This window comes from Zootoca vivipara, chromosome 4 (genome assembly GCF_965207765.1).
Source record: "Zootoca vivipara chromosome 4, rZooViv2.hap1.1, whole genome shotgun sequence".
Lineage (NCBI taxonomy): Eukaryota > Metazoa > Chordata > Lepidosauria > Squamata > Lacertidae > Zootoca > Zootoca vivipara.
In genome coordinates, this window is record NC_142587.1 from 57,040,701 (window position 1) to 57,055,837 (window position 15,137).

General features: G+C 37.8%; 1 protein-coding gene across 2 annotated transcripts in view; it reads right to left on the bottom strand.

The window, feature by feature from the left end:
- Positions 1 to 506: 506 nt before the first annotated feature.
- Positions 507 to 15,137, bottom strand: part of CXADR (CXADR cell adhesion molecule) — a 32,222-nt gene continuing 17,591 nt past the window's right edge. Inside the window, exons 5-8 of one of the 2 annotated variants that reach the window (XM_035115143.3) lie at positions 14,622 to 14,744; positions 14,381 to 14,519; positions 11,987 to 12,173; positions 507 to 1,036 (exon numbers count right to left, since the gene is read on the bottom strand). In XM_035115143.3, the coding sequence (XP_034971034.3) occupies positions 995 to 1,036; positions 11,987 to 12,173; positions 14,381 to 14,519; positions 14,622 to 14,744 (491 nt within the window). In that variant the 3' untranslated portion in view covers positions 507 to 994. Of the gene's footprint in view, positions 1,037 to 8,022; positions 12,174 to 14,380; positions 14,520 to 14,621; positions 14,745 to 15,137 lie in introns of those variants that run through there. The other variant, XM_035115142.3, reaches the window with a different exon arrangement.

The following is a 15,137-nucleotide window of genomic DNA, read 5'->3' on the forward strand; positions in this document are numbered from 1 at the left end:
TGTGGAGGAAGGAAGGAAGGGCTAAGCCCTGCCTCTACAACTGTAACCCTCCTAAATAGCCTTCTGGAGGGCATTAGGCTTGGAAAAAAATGCTTCTTAGTGGAAGTAATTGGTAGCTTTTTTCAATCCAACTTGCTGAATGGGACTGGGGCAGAAGGGCAGGGGAGAGGAGGCCCAAGGTCCATATATATGTCTTGTAAGCCAGAGGTCTCCAGCCTATTCTTCCTGCAGTGCTATATCAGCCAATACAGAATTCTGTGGGCTCACCTCCTGAGAAGGAAAGTTGGTGGTGAACATATTATTCAATTGCACTGGCTTCTTATTTGTTTCAAGACCCAAATCAAAGTGCTAGTAATGACAATATCTAAGAAGCAGTCAGCAGGTTCACTGCAAAAAAAAAAATCTTAAGAGCACAACACTTAAAATTACAATGCAAATCATAGAAATCAATGGTCATTACAATAGTTCCCACCTTCAGTGGATAAACATGTGCTGTACATGTAAGGTATAATCATACAAAATTTTATTAAGTGTTACAAAGCACAAGTATTTAAAAAAGGCGAGTTTATGTTTTAAAAAATCAGAAGATTAAAAAAGACAGCACCAAAATATACAGTATGGAAGGCACATGTTGCTTCAAACATACTAATTCATTGCTAAGTGTAATTTCATACATTGTAAGCAAATAGATTGAATTAATTAACCACCAAAAATATGAGCTACATTGTTAACTGGGTTGATCTTTTAAATTTGTATGCAGATCCAGTGTTAACCTTCATATTTTCCCACATATTCATGTCTAGGACTATTACAATAGAAGAAATCTTTAAAGCAAAACATGTTGTAAACATTCAGCAGGCAAAATGCTACCTGCAATATAAATTTAGTCTACATTACCATCTTGTCTGTAGATTCTAAAAGTTATGACAAAATACACAGTACTTCATTTGTTCCGTAACTTGAAATTCATGACAAACAAGTTGTTTCTTCAAGTTTATACCACTGTTATGTCACCCATCCTGCATGCGTGGCCATACTATAAATAGAGAAAATATTATCAATCAATACAGAGCTCTAGTATATTCAAGTATAAATAATCAATTTGAACTGGAATATAAAACAATTAATCCAGACACCCCTGAGCTGTAAAATTGTTGTGGCTGGATAACTGCAAGTCTAATTCAAATTGTAAAGTCAATAAATTAAAATTGTGTGAATGCTCCAGGATCCAAATTCTCCCTTCCAATAAAACCAGTTCTACTTATTCAAAAAGAGGAAGCATCAAGCTAAGTGGTTTAGGATTCTTTCTGTTGTATGTTTGTTTATACATGAATTTTCTTTTTTTACATATAATCAAATCATTCTGAACAAGCTGGTGCACATTACAAAAGTAAAAAACACTGCATAATAGCTTGTACTTCTGACTCCCAATTCTAAAGACTGAAGGAGCAGGTGAGAAGCAATATGTAGAACTCAAGGTTACGAGTATGAGGCAGAATTCAAAAACACAAAACAATTGACATTTTTGACCCCCTACTTTTATTTTAATTTGTGTAGGTATCTTAATTTGTTTCTGTAATCAATTTGAAATAAACCTTTCCTTCTCCGACTGTTGCATCTCTCTCCCAAATTTTCACTCCAAATTCTTATCAAGTTCTGCAAGCTGATTATTCGCATAACAGTCTCCAAGGTTGTTGTCTTCTTTTAATTCTTAGTCATTCTGCTTTCATCTCTATGTCTACGTCTGTTACCATTTTAATGAATCATTCTTTTTTTATATAAAAAAAACTGTTTTAGAAAGAAAAAAACTCAAGAGGACTCAATGTTATACGCTTCAGACAGTCTTTTATTAAGCCTTAAAACCTTCTGAATTTGGCACAATGGTCTGGATCTAAGGTTCCACTTGTGGGAATGATGTATCCAGCTTAGATAAAGAACAGAAGAATAACTACGGTACCTAGAAGATATTTATCTAATTGTGCAAGCACATGCAAAACCATTTGCACAAAATCATTTACTCGAATGTAAGGCACACCTTTTTGGGCCTAATTACTTTGCAAAAATTTGGGTGCACATTAGATTTGATGTTGCCAGCAAATACTTTTTTGGTTTCAAGGTGGTTTTTTTTTTGAAAATTGAGGTGCCTATTAGATTCGCTGGCGCATTAGAATCACATAAATATGGTAGTTAATGAGAGTCCACTAACATAAAACTAATTTGGATGCTACAATGTCCCAAGTTTCAGTATTGGCAGGAACCCATTGACCTAGGAGTGAGCAGAATTTAGGATTGTGGGATATATTGGATTTTTTTCTTCTAAAACACCCAAATCCCTCAACCAGAGCCAGGTGCAAAACAGTGGCAATGGGGAAAACATAGAACGATAAATATTTAAGAAATAGATGCCAGTTAAGGGAAAAAGGAAATGAAAATTTTTACTTCGTACAGGAACTACATAGCATAAGAAACAATGGATATGCAGAAATAGCCACAAATCTTTCTTTATTCCATTTATGAACCGCTTCCCATAAAGCATTTAAAAGCAATTTTAAAAGAAAAACATCTACTGTACAACAAAAAGATGTATTTTAAAAAGTTCAATACAGATAGTCATTTAAAATACTGGCTGAAAAGGAAGACCTTCAGCAGGAATAAAAAATATAAGAAAGAGAACCGCTGTCTGATACGAAACAGACTTTTAAAGGGTATTAATGTTGCAAGTGTATTCATTAGAAGTACTGGAAGCAAAAAAAGCAGAATGCCCTGGTTAGCTCAATTTAGGTCTACTAACAGACTACCTGTCACAAAGAATCTTAAACCAATGGATTTTCTCAGGCAATAAAACTACCTCTTTCCCTTATAAGCACATCATCACCGGAAACAAGGGAGAGTTGATGTCTCAACTTTTTGTATGATTTGGCATGATCAGGGTGTACTATTTCTGCTCTAGAGAAGTGTTCTTTCCTGCTTCCAGAGTCTTCTCATCTAATGCATTAAGACCTGTCCCAGGAATTTATATCTCTCTAGAAGGGCAGTGAACCAAAGAAGATTTTTTCCAAGTGCCTTAGAAAGTTTGGTCTTTTTTAAATAAAATAAAAAACACACATGATGAACTGACATGCCAGTGGCTTCTTCCTCTAGACAGCTTTGCTATAAAGGAATTTAACTTTGGGCTTCATGGCTATTGGTATATCAGGCAAGTTTATGTTAACACAATGAGAACAATAGATCTGTTCATCCAAAAAACACAAATAATCCTTACTTCAGACAGTGGAATTTTAGGTGTTTGGTGAACAGTATGTTCTCAACTAAACTACTCATCTTTTCAGTAATGGCAAGGTGAAATACCAGCCCCTTTAGTTCCATTATAGAGTGTGTGTGTGCGCGCACACATGCGTGCACAAACACACACAGACACATACTATGGGAACAGCTGCATGCCAAAACTCTTTCAAAATTCAATGCTGTGAGATAATTACATCTTAGAATATTTTATTAACCAAGGATGTTCTATATTCAAGATACAGAAATTCGCTATGTGGAATTGAAATGAACTCCACAGGGGTGAACAGGAAATGAAACTTAAATTGGTTTTATAGAACCAATGCAGTTTTTAAAAGAAAGTTTATACAGTATCATCACTCAGAGGAAGAAAATACAAAGCTTTATCATCATGAAGGGGAATAAAACATTTTAGATAGTCTGTTACACATTAACAAATCCTGGCTGATCCAAGCCAAATGTTTCCTAAATCAAAACTTTTAACAGTGGTATAGGATGCTTCAAAAATGTGATACGCAATCACTAAAAGAAAATAAATCTCATAAAATTGATATACCACTTGATTGTAAGAAAGACCTCAAAATTGTTTACAAAAAGAGTAAAACAATGAAATTTATGCCACAAGGGTGAATGAGTTATTTTCTCTATCAGTGTATTTTTATTATTCAGGTACAGTATGGCAGTGTCAGCCTATTTAAATGACAATATGCATTTGCAAAGCACCCCTCCTCCCCCCCCTTGCTTAAAATGCTTGGCGAAATACTGAATAATGCTATAAGAGGCTGAGTTGGGAAATGGTTCGTGCATGTTGTATAGACAAACTCTTTTATGAGATTATGTAGTCTTTGAGTAGTCTTATACCAAACCTACCACCAAAGGGAATTTTTTTACACATTTACCAAAGTCAAAAGGAATCAAGACACTAGGGTCTGCAAATGGATCATGTCATACATCTAAATTTTTCACCATTTTAAGACATGTGTGATAGACATGTTTTCAGATTTTTTAAAAAACATTTCTACTATTTCTAACCAATATTAAGCAACATCTACTGCAACAATGAAGTGCTACTTACTTTACCACAGAGGTCAAGTGTCTGGTTTATATTTTATTTAGGCCACCCCATTCTAAAAGAAAGTACCTGTCAACTTGTATTTTTTTTTAAAATAAACTAAGCAGCACAGCTTGTTCCTCCCCACCCCAGGCAAAAAACATTTTGCAGTTAGGTTGTCAACCCAAGATCCAGTTTTCAGCCTACTCTTTGTGATATTATACTTGGAAACGGAACAAGCAAGATCACAAGAACATTTACTTCATTTTGGCAAATTCAGTTTCAATTGTCATTCAGATTCTCCACCCCTTTCTAATCCTGGTTATGTTGTTTTTTCATTCAATGTTACTGACAAAATTTTAATTCCTTTAATTCCTTGCCTCACTTGGTAAGTGTTCTGGTTATTAACATCAGTCCAGGTACTTATCGGTGGCCTGGTCTGCATGACACACTTAAGCCAAACATTGGTTTAGTGAGATTGTGAAAACATGTGGGCTCACAACATATTTGCTTCTCTGTTGTTCTGAGTTAAGCCAGTTTGCCTTACCATGTTGTCCAAACTGAGGCTTATGTTAAAGACAGAGGTGCTGTGTGGATAATTGATCTGAATAATTGATCAATTTCCAGCTTTGGACGGGATTTTTGCCTGGCTGGAATGTTTTTGTTTGGCTGGAATGTGTCCTTTAACTTCTGCCTCTCTGTGGTCTGGATGGAGAAGAGAGGTGGTGGGTGTGGGTGTAAAAACCAACTTTCTGTACCAAGGGAAAACTTGCATTAGTTGCTTGGCCCACTTTGGCCCTTTCTGGCATGGAGGCCACAGAAGGATGCCCTGGTGCGGCCTTCGGTGTGAAAGGAAAGTTCCCCGCCCCTGCCAAAATCCAACCTTAAGGTTACCAGTGCATGAACCACAGTGCTCAGGCTATCTTAAGATCTGGAAGAACCAGTGTAGCCCAAGGTTAAATAAAACTTGCAGTTCAATGAGGGAAAGTATTAATCTACAGGCAGAGATCCAACATTGTCACTCCATTCCCTGAAGCTTCTACTCCTATTCCCGTAAAGATGTTAAGTCCCTCAGATATTTGTTGGCATCCATCTGTCCCAGGAGACACTGGAGGGCTGCTCCTTTGAACTGTTGGAAGGTTTCAGCGCCTGCTGTTGCTGTAGAGAAAGATATGGGAGACCTGTTTTGTTGCAGCTGGGGCAAATGAAGGCACCCGGTTGTGCTGCAGCAGATGAATCATGGCGTTTCTTCTCTCTGTGCTCCCCCCCCCCGCAGCGGTCATTCCTCCTCTGGTCACTGCTATTGATACGCAACCTGACTATCTGTCTCCAGGCACTGTGGTTGTCTGCACACGGCAAGTTTGATGTGGCCAGTCCTCATGTCACATTTGCAGACATCTTCATAATGCAGTTGGTCTGCCAATGGACCTGGTGCCTTAAGCCCCATAGAGCACATCCTTGGGGATCCTGCCATCTTCCATTCTGTGGACATGACCACAGTGATACCCAAATTCTTCAGCCCATATGAAAGGCAATGAGGCGTTGCTCCTGATGGTTTTAAGTTGCCCATGACTAACAAATTGCACTTCCTCTTGCCACACATACTTTAGCTTGTTTTGTTAAGCATATTGTATTACTGGAAATACTACAGTATGGATGGTTATAGAATTAGAAGTGATGGGAAAGGGCAATCTATTTACTACCAGAAAGCAGCAGCAGCATCACAGAAAAAGCTGGCAGCTACAACACAGGCTCTCAACTATGTTCCTCAATTCACCAGCTGTGCCCAGAGATGGCAGCTTGCTTCAGCCTCAAAAATAATCATTCACAAGTCCAAAGCCTTGCATAGCATTTGTGCTTTATTAACTTGGCACCCGTATGATTCAGTATAGCAAATTAGATAAAAGTAACAGAAGGTATAAGCAGAAAGGGAATGAAAGTCCTAAACTGATTATTTATTTTATCAAGCATCACACCTTTGACAACAAGGTTGTCTTCATATTTTTAGAGTAAGAGTGGGATATAATTTATTTCTTATAGCTGCATTATACTACAGGACCAATAGTATAACAATTATAGTATTCTCAGCTTTTGATTTCTGAGCATCATTAACTATCCTTTGCATGCTTTGAAGGCAAGCCTTTTGGGGCTTTGTGAATTTTTATCTCAACTCATAATCTTAAAATTGGCTTCAGATGTTATGACATGTTTTTCTTTAAATCAGAAGTAGAACTTTTGCAATCATACCCTGAATGGGAAAACTACACAAATTTCTACACACAATGAGAATTTTAAAAGTATGCGTTTAGAATTTGTATGCAGTCTGGGAACAGTACCTAGTTTACAGCAGTTTGGCAGGAACAAAGTGCCTATTTTTTTTCCTCACCCCCCCCTTATAAATTCTAATTGTTGTTGATGCAAAGTACCTTTTGCTTATGTTCGACAATTTAACATTAATATACATTTCATACAGTAATACCTCGGGTTACGAACGCAATCCGTTCCGGATCGCAGTTCGTAACCCGAATAGTTCGTAACCCGAACGCGATGGGCGCCGCCATTTTGCGCATGCGCAAAGCGCAGATCGCGCGATCGCGTCGCTTCTGCGCACACGCGCGCGGCGAAAACACTTCCGGGGTTGCGCAGTTCGTAACCCGAACTGTTCGCAAACCGAGGTGGTCGTAACCCGAGGTACGACTGTATCTGTAATATTTGTAATAATTCTTCAGCTGGTTGTTTATTGTTTTATTTTTAACTTTAGGTAATTGTTGCTCTAATGTAAACGAATATACTGTAGATCTCATTGCAACAATGTTAAACAGATGAAAATGAATAAAAACTGTTACAAAAAATAATAATGAATGAGTTTTCCGAATGTCTTGAATACTGATGGGAAAGTATCTTATCAATAGTTTAACCCCAATCTTAAACACAACAGGAACCCATGTTGTGAACAAATATTAGTATTTTGCTTATAGATAGTTACTGAAACTTTCCCTTAGGGGAGGCTCAGCCATTTTATACTGCTAGCAAGTGGAATCTGTATGATTTGATGCATTTAATATGTGGTTTTAGATTGTTATGTATCAATTTATTTTTATTGCACATGGATTTTTGTTTTTACATTTCTTTCCTACAGACACACTTGTTGGGAAGCATTTATAAATCCTGAAAGCAAATAATGTACCAAGCTCTCTTCCTGTTATGACAATGAAAAGGGTTAGCTACTTATAAGAATCTAGACTCTTATTTGTGGAGAACCTGGAATAAAAATAAACTATCATGCCTGCTACCAATTTTTGAAAACCCTAAAGAGATTTAATGAAGGATTTATAAACTACTTCCCAACAAGTGCTTCGCACAACAGAAATGTAAAAAACCAAAATATAATTAAAATATATACACAAGAACATCCAGACACTTACTCCAGACTCCATTCTTGATAGACCTGTTCTTTCTATATAATGAAGGTATACAAAAAAACCCCTCAATAGTTTCAATGTTCAGACACCTACTCATTCAATCATGTGTCTGACAACATACATTATACTGTAGTAAAAATATCTAAAATCCAATAAGCTAGCACAAGGCTGAACAGATAAGCAATTACTTTTTACAAGCCATTATCCTTTCAAAATTACTTACAGGAGAAGAGAGAGAACACACACTCAGACACTGCTTCAGAATAATAGTTTTCACTAACAACTTTATTTCAAGTAATACAGAAGTTATGAAACTACAGCAATTTGGGACTTGTCCTACAAATTTCAGTGCTTGTACTTCAGAAGTCTGAAAAAGCGAATTGCATACAAACTGCATTCATTGCCAAATCCAAAACCTATCATGGTGCCTCATAAATGTCCTGTATTATTGCTCCAATTGCTGAGTTATACATTAACACCAAAGGGGCCTAAGCATTCTTAATAATGAGCAAAAACTAGGAAGGTCCACAAGTACAGTTATCCCATTGCCTTTAAACAAATGAATTACCCTTTGTGCAACAACAACGACTTCTACATGCCAAGAAAAATGAATTATTTCGTAAGAGAAACAATATCAAGATTGCCTCCATCAACAGTGAGGAGGCTCAAACCCAAGGAGATGATATTCAAAACTTTGCTACTGACGTTTTAATAAATAATCCCTTTTTAAAAACTATTATGAGTTCAATGTTATGAGGGCATGCTAATCAGAGATACTGTTAAATATTTATTTGCTTAAATGTATGGTAATACATTAAAAATTATTAAATCATTCTAGGTACCATCTTTTGATTGAAAGCAAATGCATTTCATAAAGACTGCCATTTTATATTTAAGCTAAAAGACTTGCCATTTTAAAATCAACAACATACGAAACTGCTGTGCATGAACTACCTTACAGATGGACCTAATATTTTTACTTAACTGCTTGCTGCCTTTCAGAGAGAGGTTTAGCAGAAGTACTATTACCATCTGAACACTTTTACTTGAGTTATTCTGCTACCTCCTCCCATCTAGCAACTGGGATGGCATTATTTTTACTTCTACATAAATCAGTATCTGACACCTCTTTTTTAAATGTCAAATCAATACAGACCATATTAACCTTAATCCCTACATACCAGCTCCCCCCCCCCCTCAAACCCTGATTGTGCTGTTGTTGCACAACTTCTCTACAGATCATCAGCATCCGGATAGTAAATTAGTACAATAATGAACTGACTGTGCTGACACTGTTGGTATGCAGGGGCACAGTGCCATCCAAGGCCATGATCTCTCTCCCTACTCCTGCTTCCTGGTTTGTCAAAGCAACAACACACACAGCCTAAAGAAAATCTGACAGTTTACCACAGGAAAGTTTTTCGGACCTTATCATGTTTATAATAGCAGTGTCCTTCAGACTGGTGTTTTAGTTATTCAGTAGGGTCTAGAAGTTAAGTGCTTAGAGCAAAGTCTGTCCCAAGTCACTTCTTACCTAAAACATATAGATCTGCAATGTCAGTTCCTATTACTACAATCTCCATGCAATTTTATAAACAAGCAGACACTGTCAAGGTCCCAAAGCCTAAGAGCTATGTTTTGAAGGCACATCGCGCTATCCTTCATTCTACCCATTTATTACTTTCATGTGAGATGACAAGTTAATAAATATGCAGAAATTCTTCTGACTGGTGTGCTACCACACAATTATGCCTTTTGCCCATTTACACCACAAGTAGAGAGTACTGAGACAATGCTATAGGAATATACCCCATGCTCATCAACTGTGCAACACGGTATTTTAAAATTGTTCAGTGAAAGCTAATCTACTTAAGCACTACGACAGAATTCTAGAATCTGGACTGCGCAGTAGGGTCGACCTTTCTGAATATTCCTACAAATGTTCCCTCTGTGAGACATAATTTGCAGGTCATGGACAGAGATTTATTAGTTGTTGCCTGATGTGCCCGTTTATCACACTTAATATTTCTTCTTTGAGTGGGGAAGCATGCAAAAAATACAATAGCTTGCCTTCAGTCTGAACCAAAAGAGTCCAGAATTCAACCAATCTATTGTGTATAATGTCAAGCCTGACTTCAAGTAGTAGTGTGAGCTCCCCGCCCCCTCAAAAAAAGTGGTTCTACCATGTTAAATATTTAAAGGAGGCTTACTTTCATATTGCATGTTTAGGTATTATCATCATCATCATCATCATCATTTGTTTCCTTTTTTCAAAAGTCACATGTTAAATTCCTAATCATCCATCCGCCTGGTGCAACACAGTAGATAAGCAAGTTTTACAGGAAATAGTAACAATCCCCATGAAGGTATTATAGATACAACAACAAACAAAAAGGAGTCATTTTGAAACACAGGACATTATGACATTATGTAGGCAATTGAGCAACATTCAAAACATTGGCAAGGGGAAAAACGTAAACATCAAGTAAGAAGGAATTAAGTCACAGTGTTGTGTTGAAAACTATACCTTCATCTTGTAGCACCTTTAAGAAAAATAAAGGCAGGCACCAGAATATTCCATAATTGAAACTTAACTTACAATCAGATGTAAAGTTTATTGAAAAGGCACAGATGAAAAAAAAGGATATTCAATCCAACGGCATCAGATAATCTAAAACATCTCAATATATGAAGACTATTTACACACTTGCAATCTATTCACTACCAAAATTCATCAGGGCGTATGTACTTCACATAAGAGTCCTGATGTGAAGTTATGCAAAACTCACTATAATACATGAAAATACCAGATCTACCCAAGGTAAGAAAATCATAGATATCTTTACAGCATTGGTTTTTTTTATCTGATGTTTTCATAGCTACACACACAGGTGATCCAAATTTCTTCAAGTTGGAAGAGCAGATAATGCAGACATTGTATTTTACTAACATCAGAGCAAATAATACACACTAATATAGCTTATTGCAATGGCAGTTTAAATATCTGCTGATATTTAAATCCATGAAATTATGACAGGGAACATTTCCATACAAATTCATTATAAATGGCTTCCTAGTAATTCATCTGGTTATTTAAATAAACAGATAAAAGGCTATAAATTAGGTAGAGGTTTCACTTTTATGGCCTTCTAGGTTTTTCTTTCCTGTTTTCTAATTAAAATAGTATAGGCATACAGATGGGAGGAACAACCAAAAAATATTATCAGAAGGTATTGGAAAGAGCCATTGAAGGTATCAATACTGCAGGAAAACTAGGGGACAAAACCCTTAAGCCCTTCACTATTGTTACACAACATAAAGAGCAATACTAAATATCCCAAGAACACACAAATGATAGTGGGTTGTTTTTTTATAAAAAACCAACGAACCCGCAATTCAGACTTCCAGAGTGTCTGACATGCAGCAAGTATTGGTTACAGAATGCCAAGTGTTAATTTAGAAATAAGACTTCCGTTTTTATTCTTAAATTTTCTTTTTTAAAAAATCAGGTGCTTAGTGTGCAAACACACACAGTGTTATGTATCCAAAAATAAAGAGGTTTGTGCTCATGTGGCAAGCAGTACAGGACATGTTTAGTGGCTGCATGGTCATAGTAAATTACTAACTTCCTACAAGAGAAAGAGACCAGTGGTAGTGCCTTTTGAACAACTGGGGGGGAAAACCCCAACAAGCTGGTTGTGTCTAACTGTAACTGACAATTCATTCAGTTTACAGTTGTTGATAAAAATATCCCATGGTCTATATTACAAGAATTTACGCCCATCTTTTACACAAGAAATTTCCATCACTGTAACAGATGTTGGATATATTTCATTCACTCTAAAAATGTAAGGACAAACAATTCATGTCATACAGTTCAGTATCTCCTAATATTATCAAAACGTCAGAGCTAAGGGTTCATTTAACAACCCATACAGAATTTAAATATTGCTAGTGTTTCATGTTTACTCAGAGATGACAAAACTTTCTTCAAAAGTTTCAGTTTTTAGTGTATATGGACAAAATTGGTACAAAGGTGGTAAACCAAGCGCACTTGTCAATGCTTGAGATCAATTCTGTGCATATTTAAAAGTGTAGAATGGGAACAAGTTAATGCACAAAACTGCAGAAAGTATAAATTAATGCTGTACTATACTATGGAACCATCTTTGCTTTGTGCTGGAATCATCACAGGAATTGCTCCCATTCTACTTAGATTAGGTGCTGCTACCTTTGGTGGTTGAAAATTTGGATTCTGAGGAGGAGTACGCTCAAAGTCTTCACTTGGTACTTTGTTGTATTGAGTCTTGGCATATCCATCCATATTGGAAGGAGACATTGAACCCAAAGAAGAGCGATTACTCCCTATATAGCTTCGGGCTGTTGAACCACGACTCTTCGGAGGAGGAACATCCTCTCTGAAAAATTAAGCAGATTTTTAAAATTACTTACGAGTCTTATAGGAAGGAAAGCCCAAACACTTAGAAATATCCCCATCCATATTGACTTGGTACCATTTATTTCAATGAAACATCGGCTCAGGGCCCCCCTCTGCCAATCCTGGCACCTGAGGTCTGTAGAGAAAGTGGTCTTTAAGGTATTTGGGGCTTTAAGCACCATCCTGAGCACCCTGAATTGGACCCAGCAATGAACTGGCAACTACGGTAGTACAGCTGTTTTAAAACAGGGGTTATATGGGTTCTAAACAGAACCCTAGCCAAAAGTCTGGCTGCTGCATTTTGGACCAATCAGAGTTTCCAAGTTGCCTTCAAGCACAGTTCCACACAGAGCACATTGCAAGAATCCAATCTGGAAGTTACCAGAGCATGGAGTACAGGAGCAAAGTTATCTCTGTCCAGAAGGGACCATAGCTGGCAAACCAGTCAGAGGTAAGGAACTCCTAGCGACCAAATCCACTTGAGCCTGCAATGACAGTGCTGCATCCAACAGCACCTCCAAGCTGTGAACCTGCTTCTTCTAGGGGAGGGCAACCTTGTCGGGCAGGCTATCTCCCCACCTCCTGGACATGAGAACACCCGTCTTTCAGGATTCAGCTTCAGTTTATTGGCCCACATCCAGCCTATCCTCTCATCCAAGCACCAATCTAACGCCACAACTAGAACAAAGAGACAGAGCTGTGTGTCAATTGCATATTGATGCTAAATAGCATGGGGTGGGGGGCCAAGATGGAACCCTGCAGGATCGAACAGGACAACTCCCATGGCACTGAATAGTAGCCTCTCATGATTACTTTCTGGAAATGGCCCTGGAGATAAGAGTGTGACAACCTTCTGAGATACTTCAGAAGGATACTGTGGTCAACAGTACTGAAGGCTACTGGGAAATTGAAGAAAACAAGCAGAGTCCCACTCTCCCCATCTCTCTCCCAATAAATGTAATCAACCAGGGAGACAAAGACAGTTTCAGTGCCATGACCAAGCCTGAAATCAGACTGGAATGGATTTAAATAATCAACTTCTTCCAAGCATGCCTGAATCTGGACAGCCGCCACCTTCTTGAGCACCTTGCCCAGGAAGGGGTATTTGCCACTGGGTGATAATTGTCCCGGGATATCTTCTTAAGGAGAGGGAGCACCACTGCTTCCTTCAAGGCAGAAGATAACTCTCCAATCCCCAGTGAAGATTAATCACCCTCTGGACCCACCCAGTCAACCCCTACAGCTTGTCCATATCATCCTCAAGCTGCAGCTACCTAAAGTGGTGATCCAGTATAGATGGAGCTGCTGACCCCTCAATTGGATTTGCTCTTATTGTGGCATCCAATGCCACTGAAAATTTGCATTGCAAAGTTGTTACAGCAGGCCTTCAATGGTGTCAAAGCAAGGCTCTCTTGGTCAGGTGACTCTGCAATGGTGTGTTGGATGGATACTTGTGAATGCAATGATGGCCGAGGAGCTTTCTTTGTCACCACCACTAAATAGTACACATTTATGAAACTGCTTCTTAGGGGCCAACTTTGGCATGTACACTATATAGTCTCACCTGCATTTAAATGATGTTTTTTATAGATTAAGTAAGGTGGTGATTTTTTAGTGAAATAGTTCAAACTGGTAGCTTATGTACTATTTTCCCCAGGGCAAGTTGTTAGGATATTTTAGTCTTATAAACCCTATACATACTATTGTATATATTTAATATTGTTTAAATTGTTTGTATAAGTTATAAGTAGCTTTGAGCTTTCAAACTGAGAGCAGGGCAAGGGGAAAGTATGCAGTCAAAGAAGTACATGAGCAGATGTCAATGTTTCCGGCATTTCATGCAAGTTGGTTAAGAAGAGTTTGGATTTGATATCCCGCTTTATCACTACCTGAAGGAGTCTCAAAGCGGCTAACAATCTCCTTTCCCCTCCTCCCCCACAACAGACACCCTGTGAGGTGGGTGGGGCTGAGAGACTTCAGAGAAGTGTGACTAGCCCAAGGTCACCTAGCAGCTGCATGTGGAGGAGCGGAGACGCGAACCCGGTTCCCCAGATTACAAGTCTACCACTCTTAACCACTACAGCACACTGGCTCTGGTTAAACTATATGCTTTTGTCAAAACGTTTTGTAAAAGCGACAATTAAATTTTTGAGCTCATGCCCAGTTTCTCATGCCAGAGTGACACACCTTATATCATGTTGCACTTCTTTTTCGTATTTCTTCTCTCTTTGTTTCTTGCAGCAACAGAAGATTATAAAAGCTAGTAAAGAGAGACCCAAAAGAGTCCCTATTACAGCTCCAGCAATGGTTCCAGCTCTATTCACCGCTAAAACAAACAGAACAATGATATAATTAATTCTGCAGTTTAATGATAAAGCCTTACCAAATTACTATTTCTATGTTTTTGCTTTCAAAACATAATACTTACGAGGGGTGACATTCAGCACAAGAGAACACTCATCTGCACCAACTCTGTTGGAAGCTACACATTTGTATGTGCCAGAGGAAGCCCGAGAAGCATTTTTAATCAAAAGATCACCTGTATCTGAATCTGTAAATATATATATATATACATATATATAAACTTCATTAGAATTTGTCAAAAATAGCATTGGTATGAATAATCAATAAAGCATGGATTTATGTTATTACATGTTTAACTTTTGACTGTGCATATTACTTACATAAAATAATTCAACAGAGTTAAGATGCAGAAGAAGGAAACATGAGCAAGTAGTTTGGTTTCCAAACATATTCGGAATTAGCAAGCGGAAAGTCACATGTCTCTGCCAACTCACTCACCCGATTCCTATCAGGAGTAGTCTTGGGGCTGCTGCTATAATAACCCTCCAAATCAAGACGAAGTAGTTATGAGGTACCAAACTGATTAGCAACCAAATCTGCTACTCCTATTTAGATGTTTACTAGCTATAACTTAAACTGA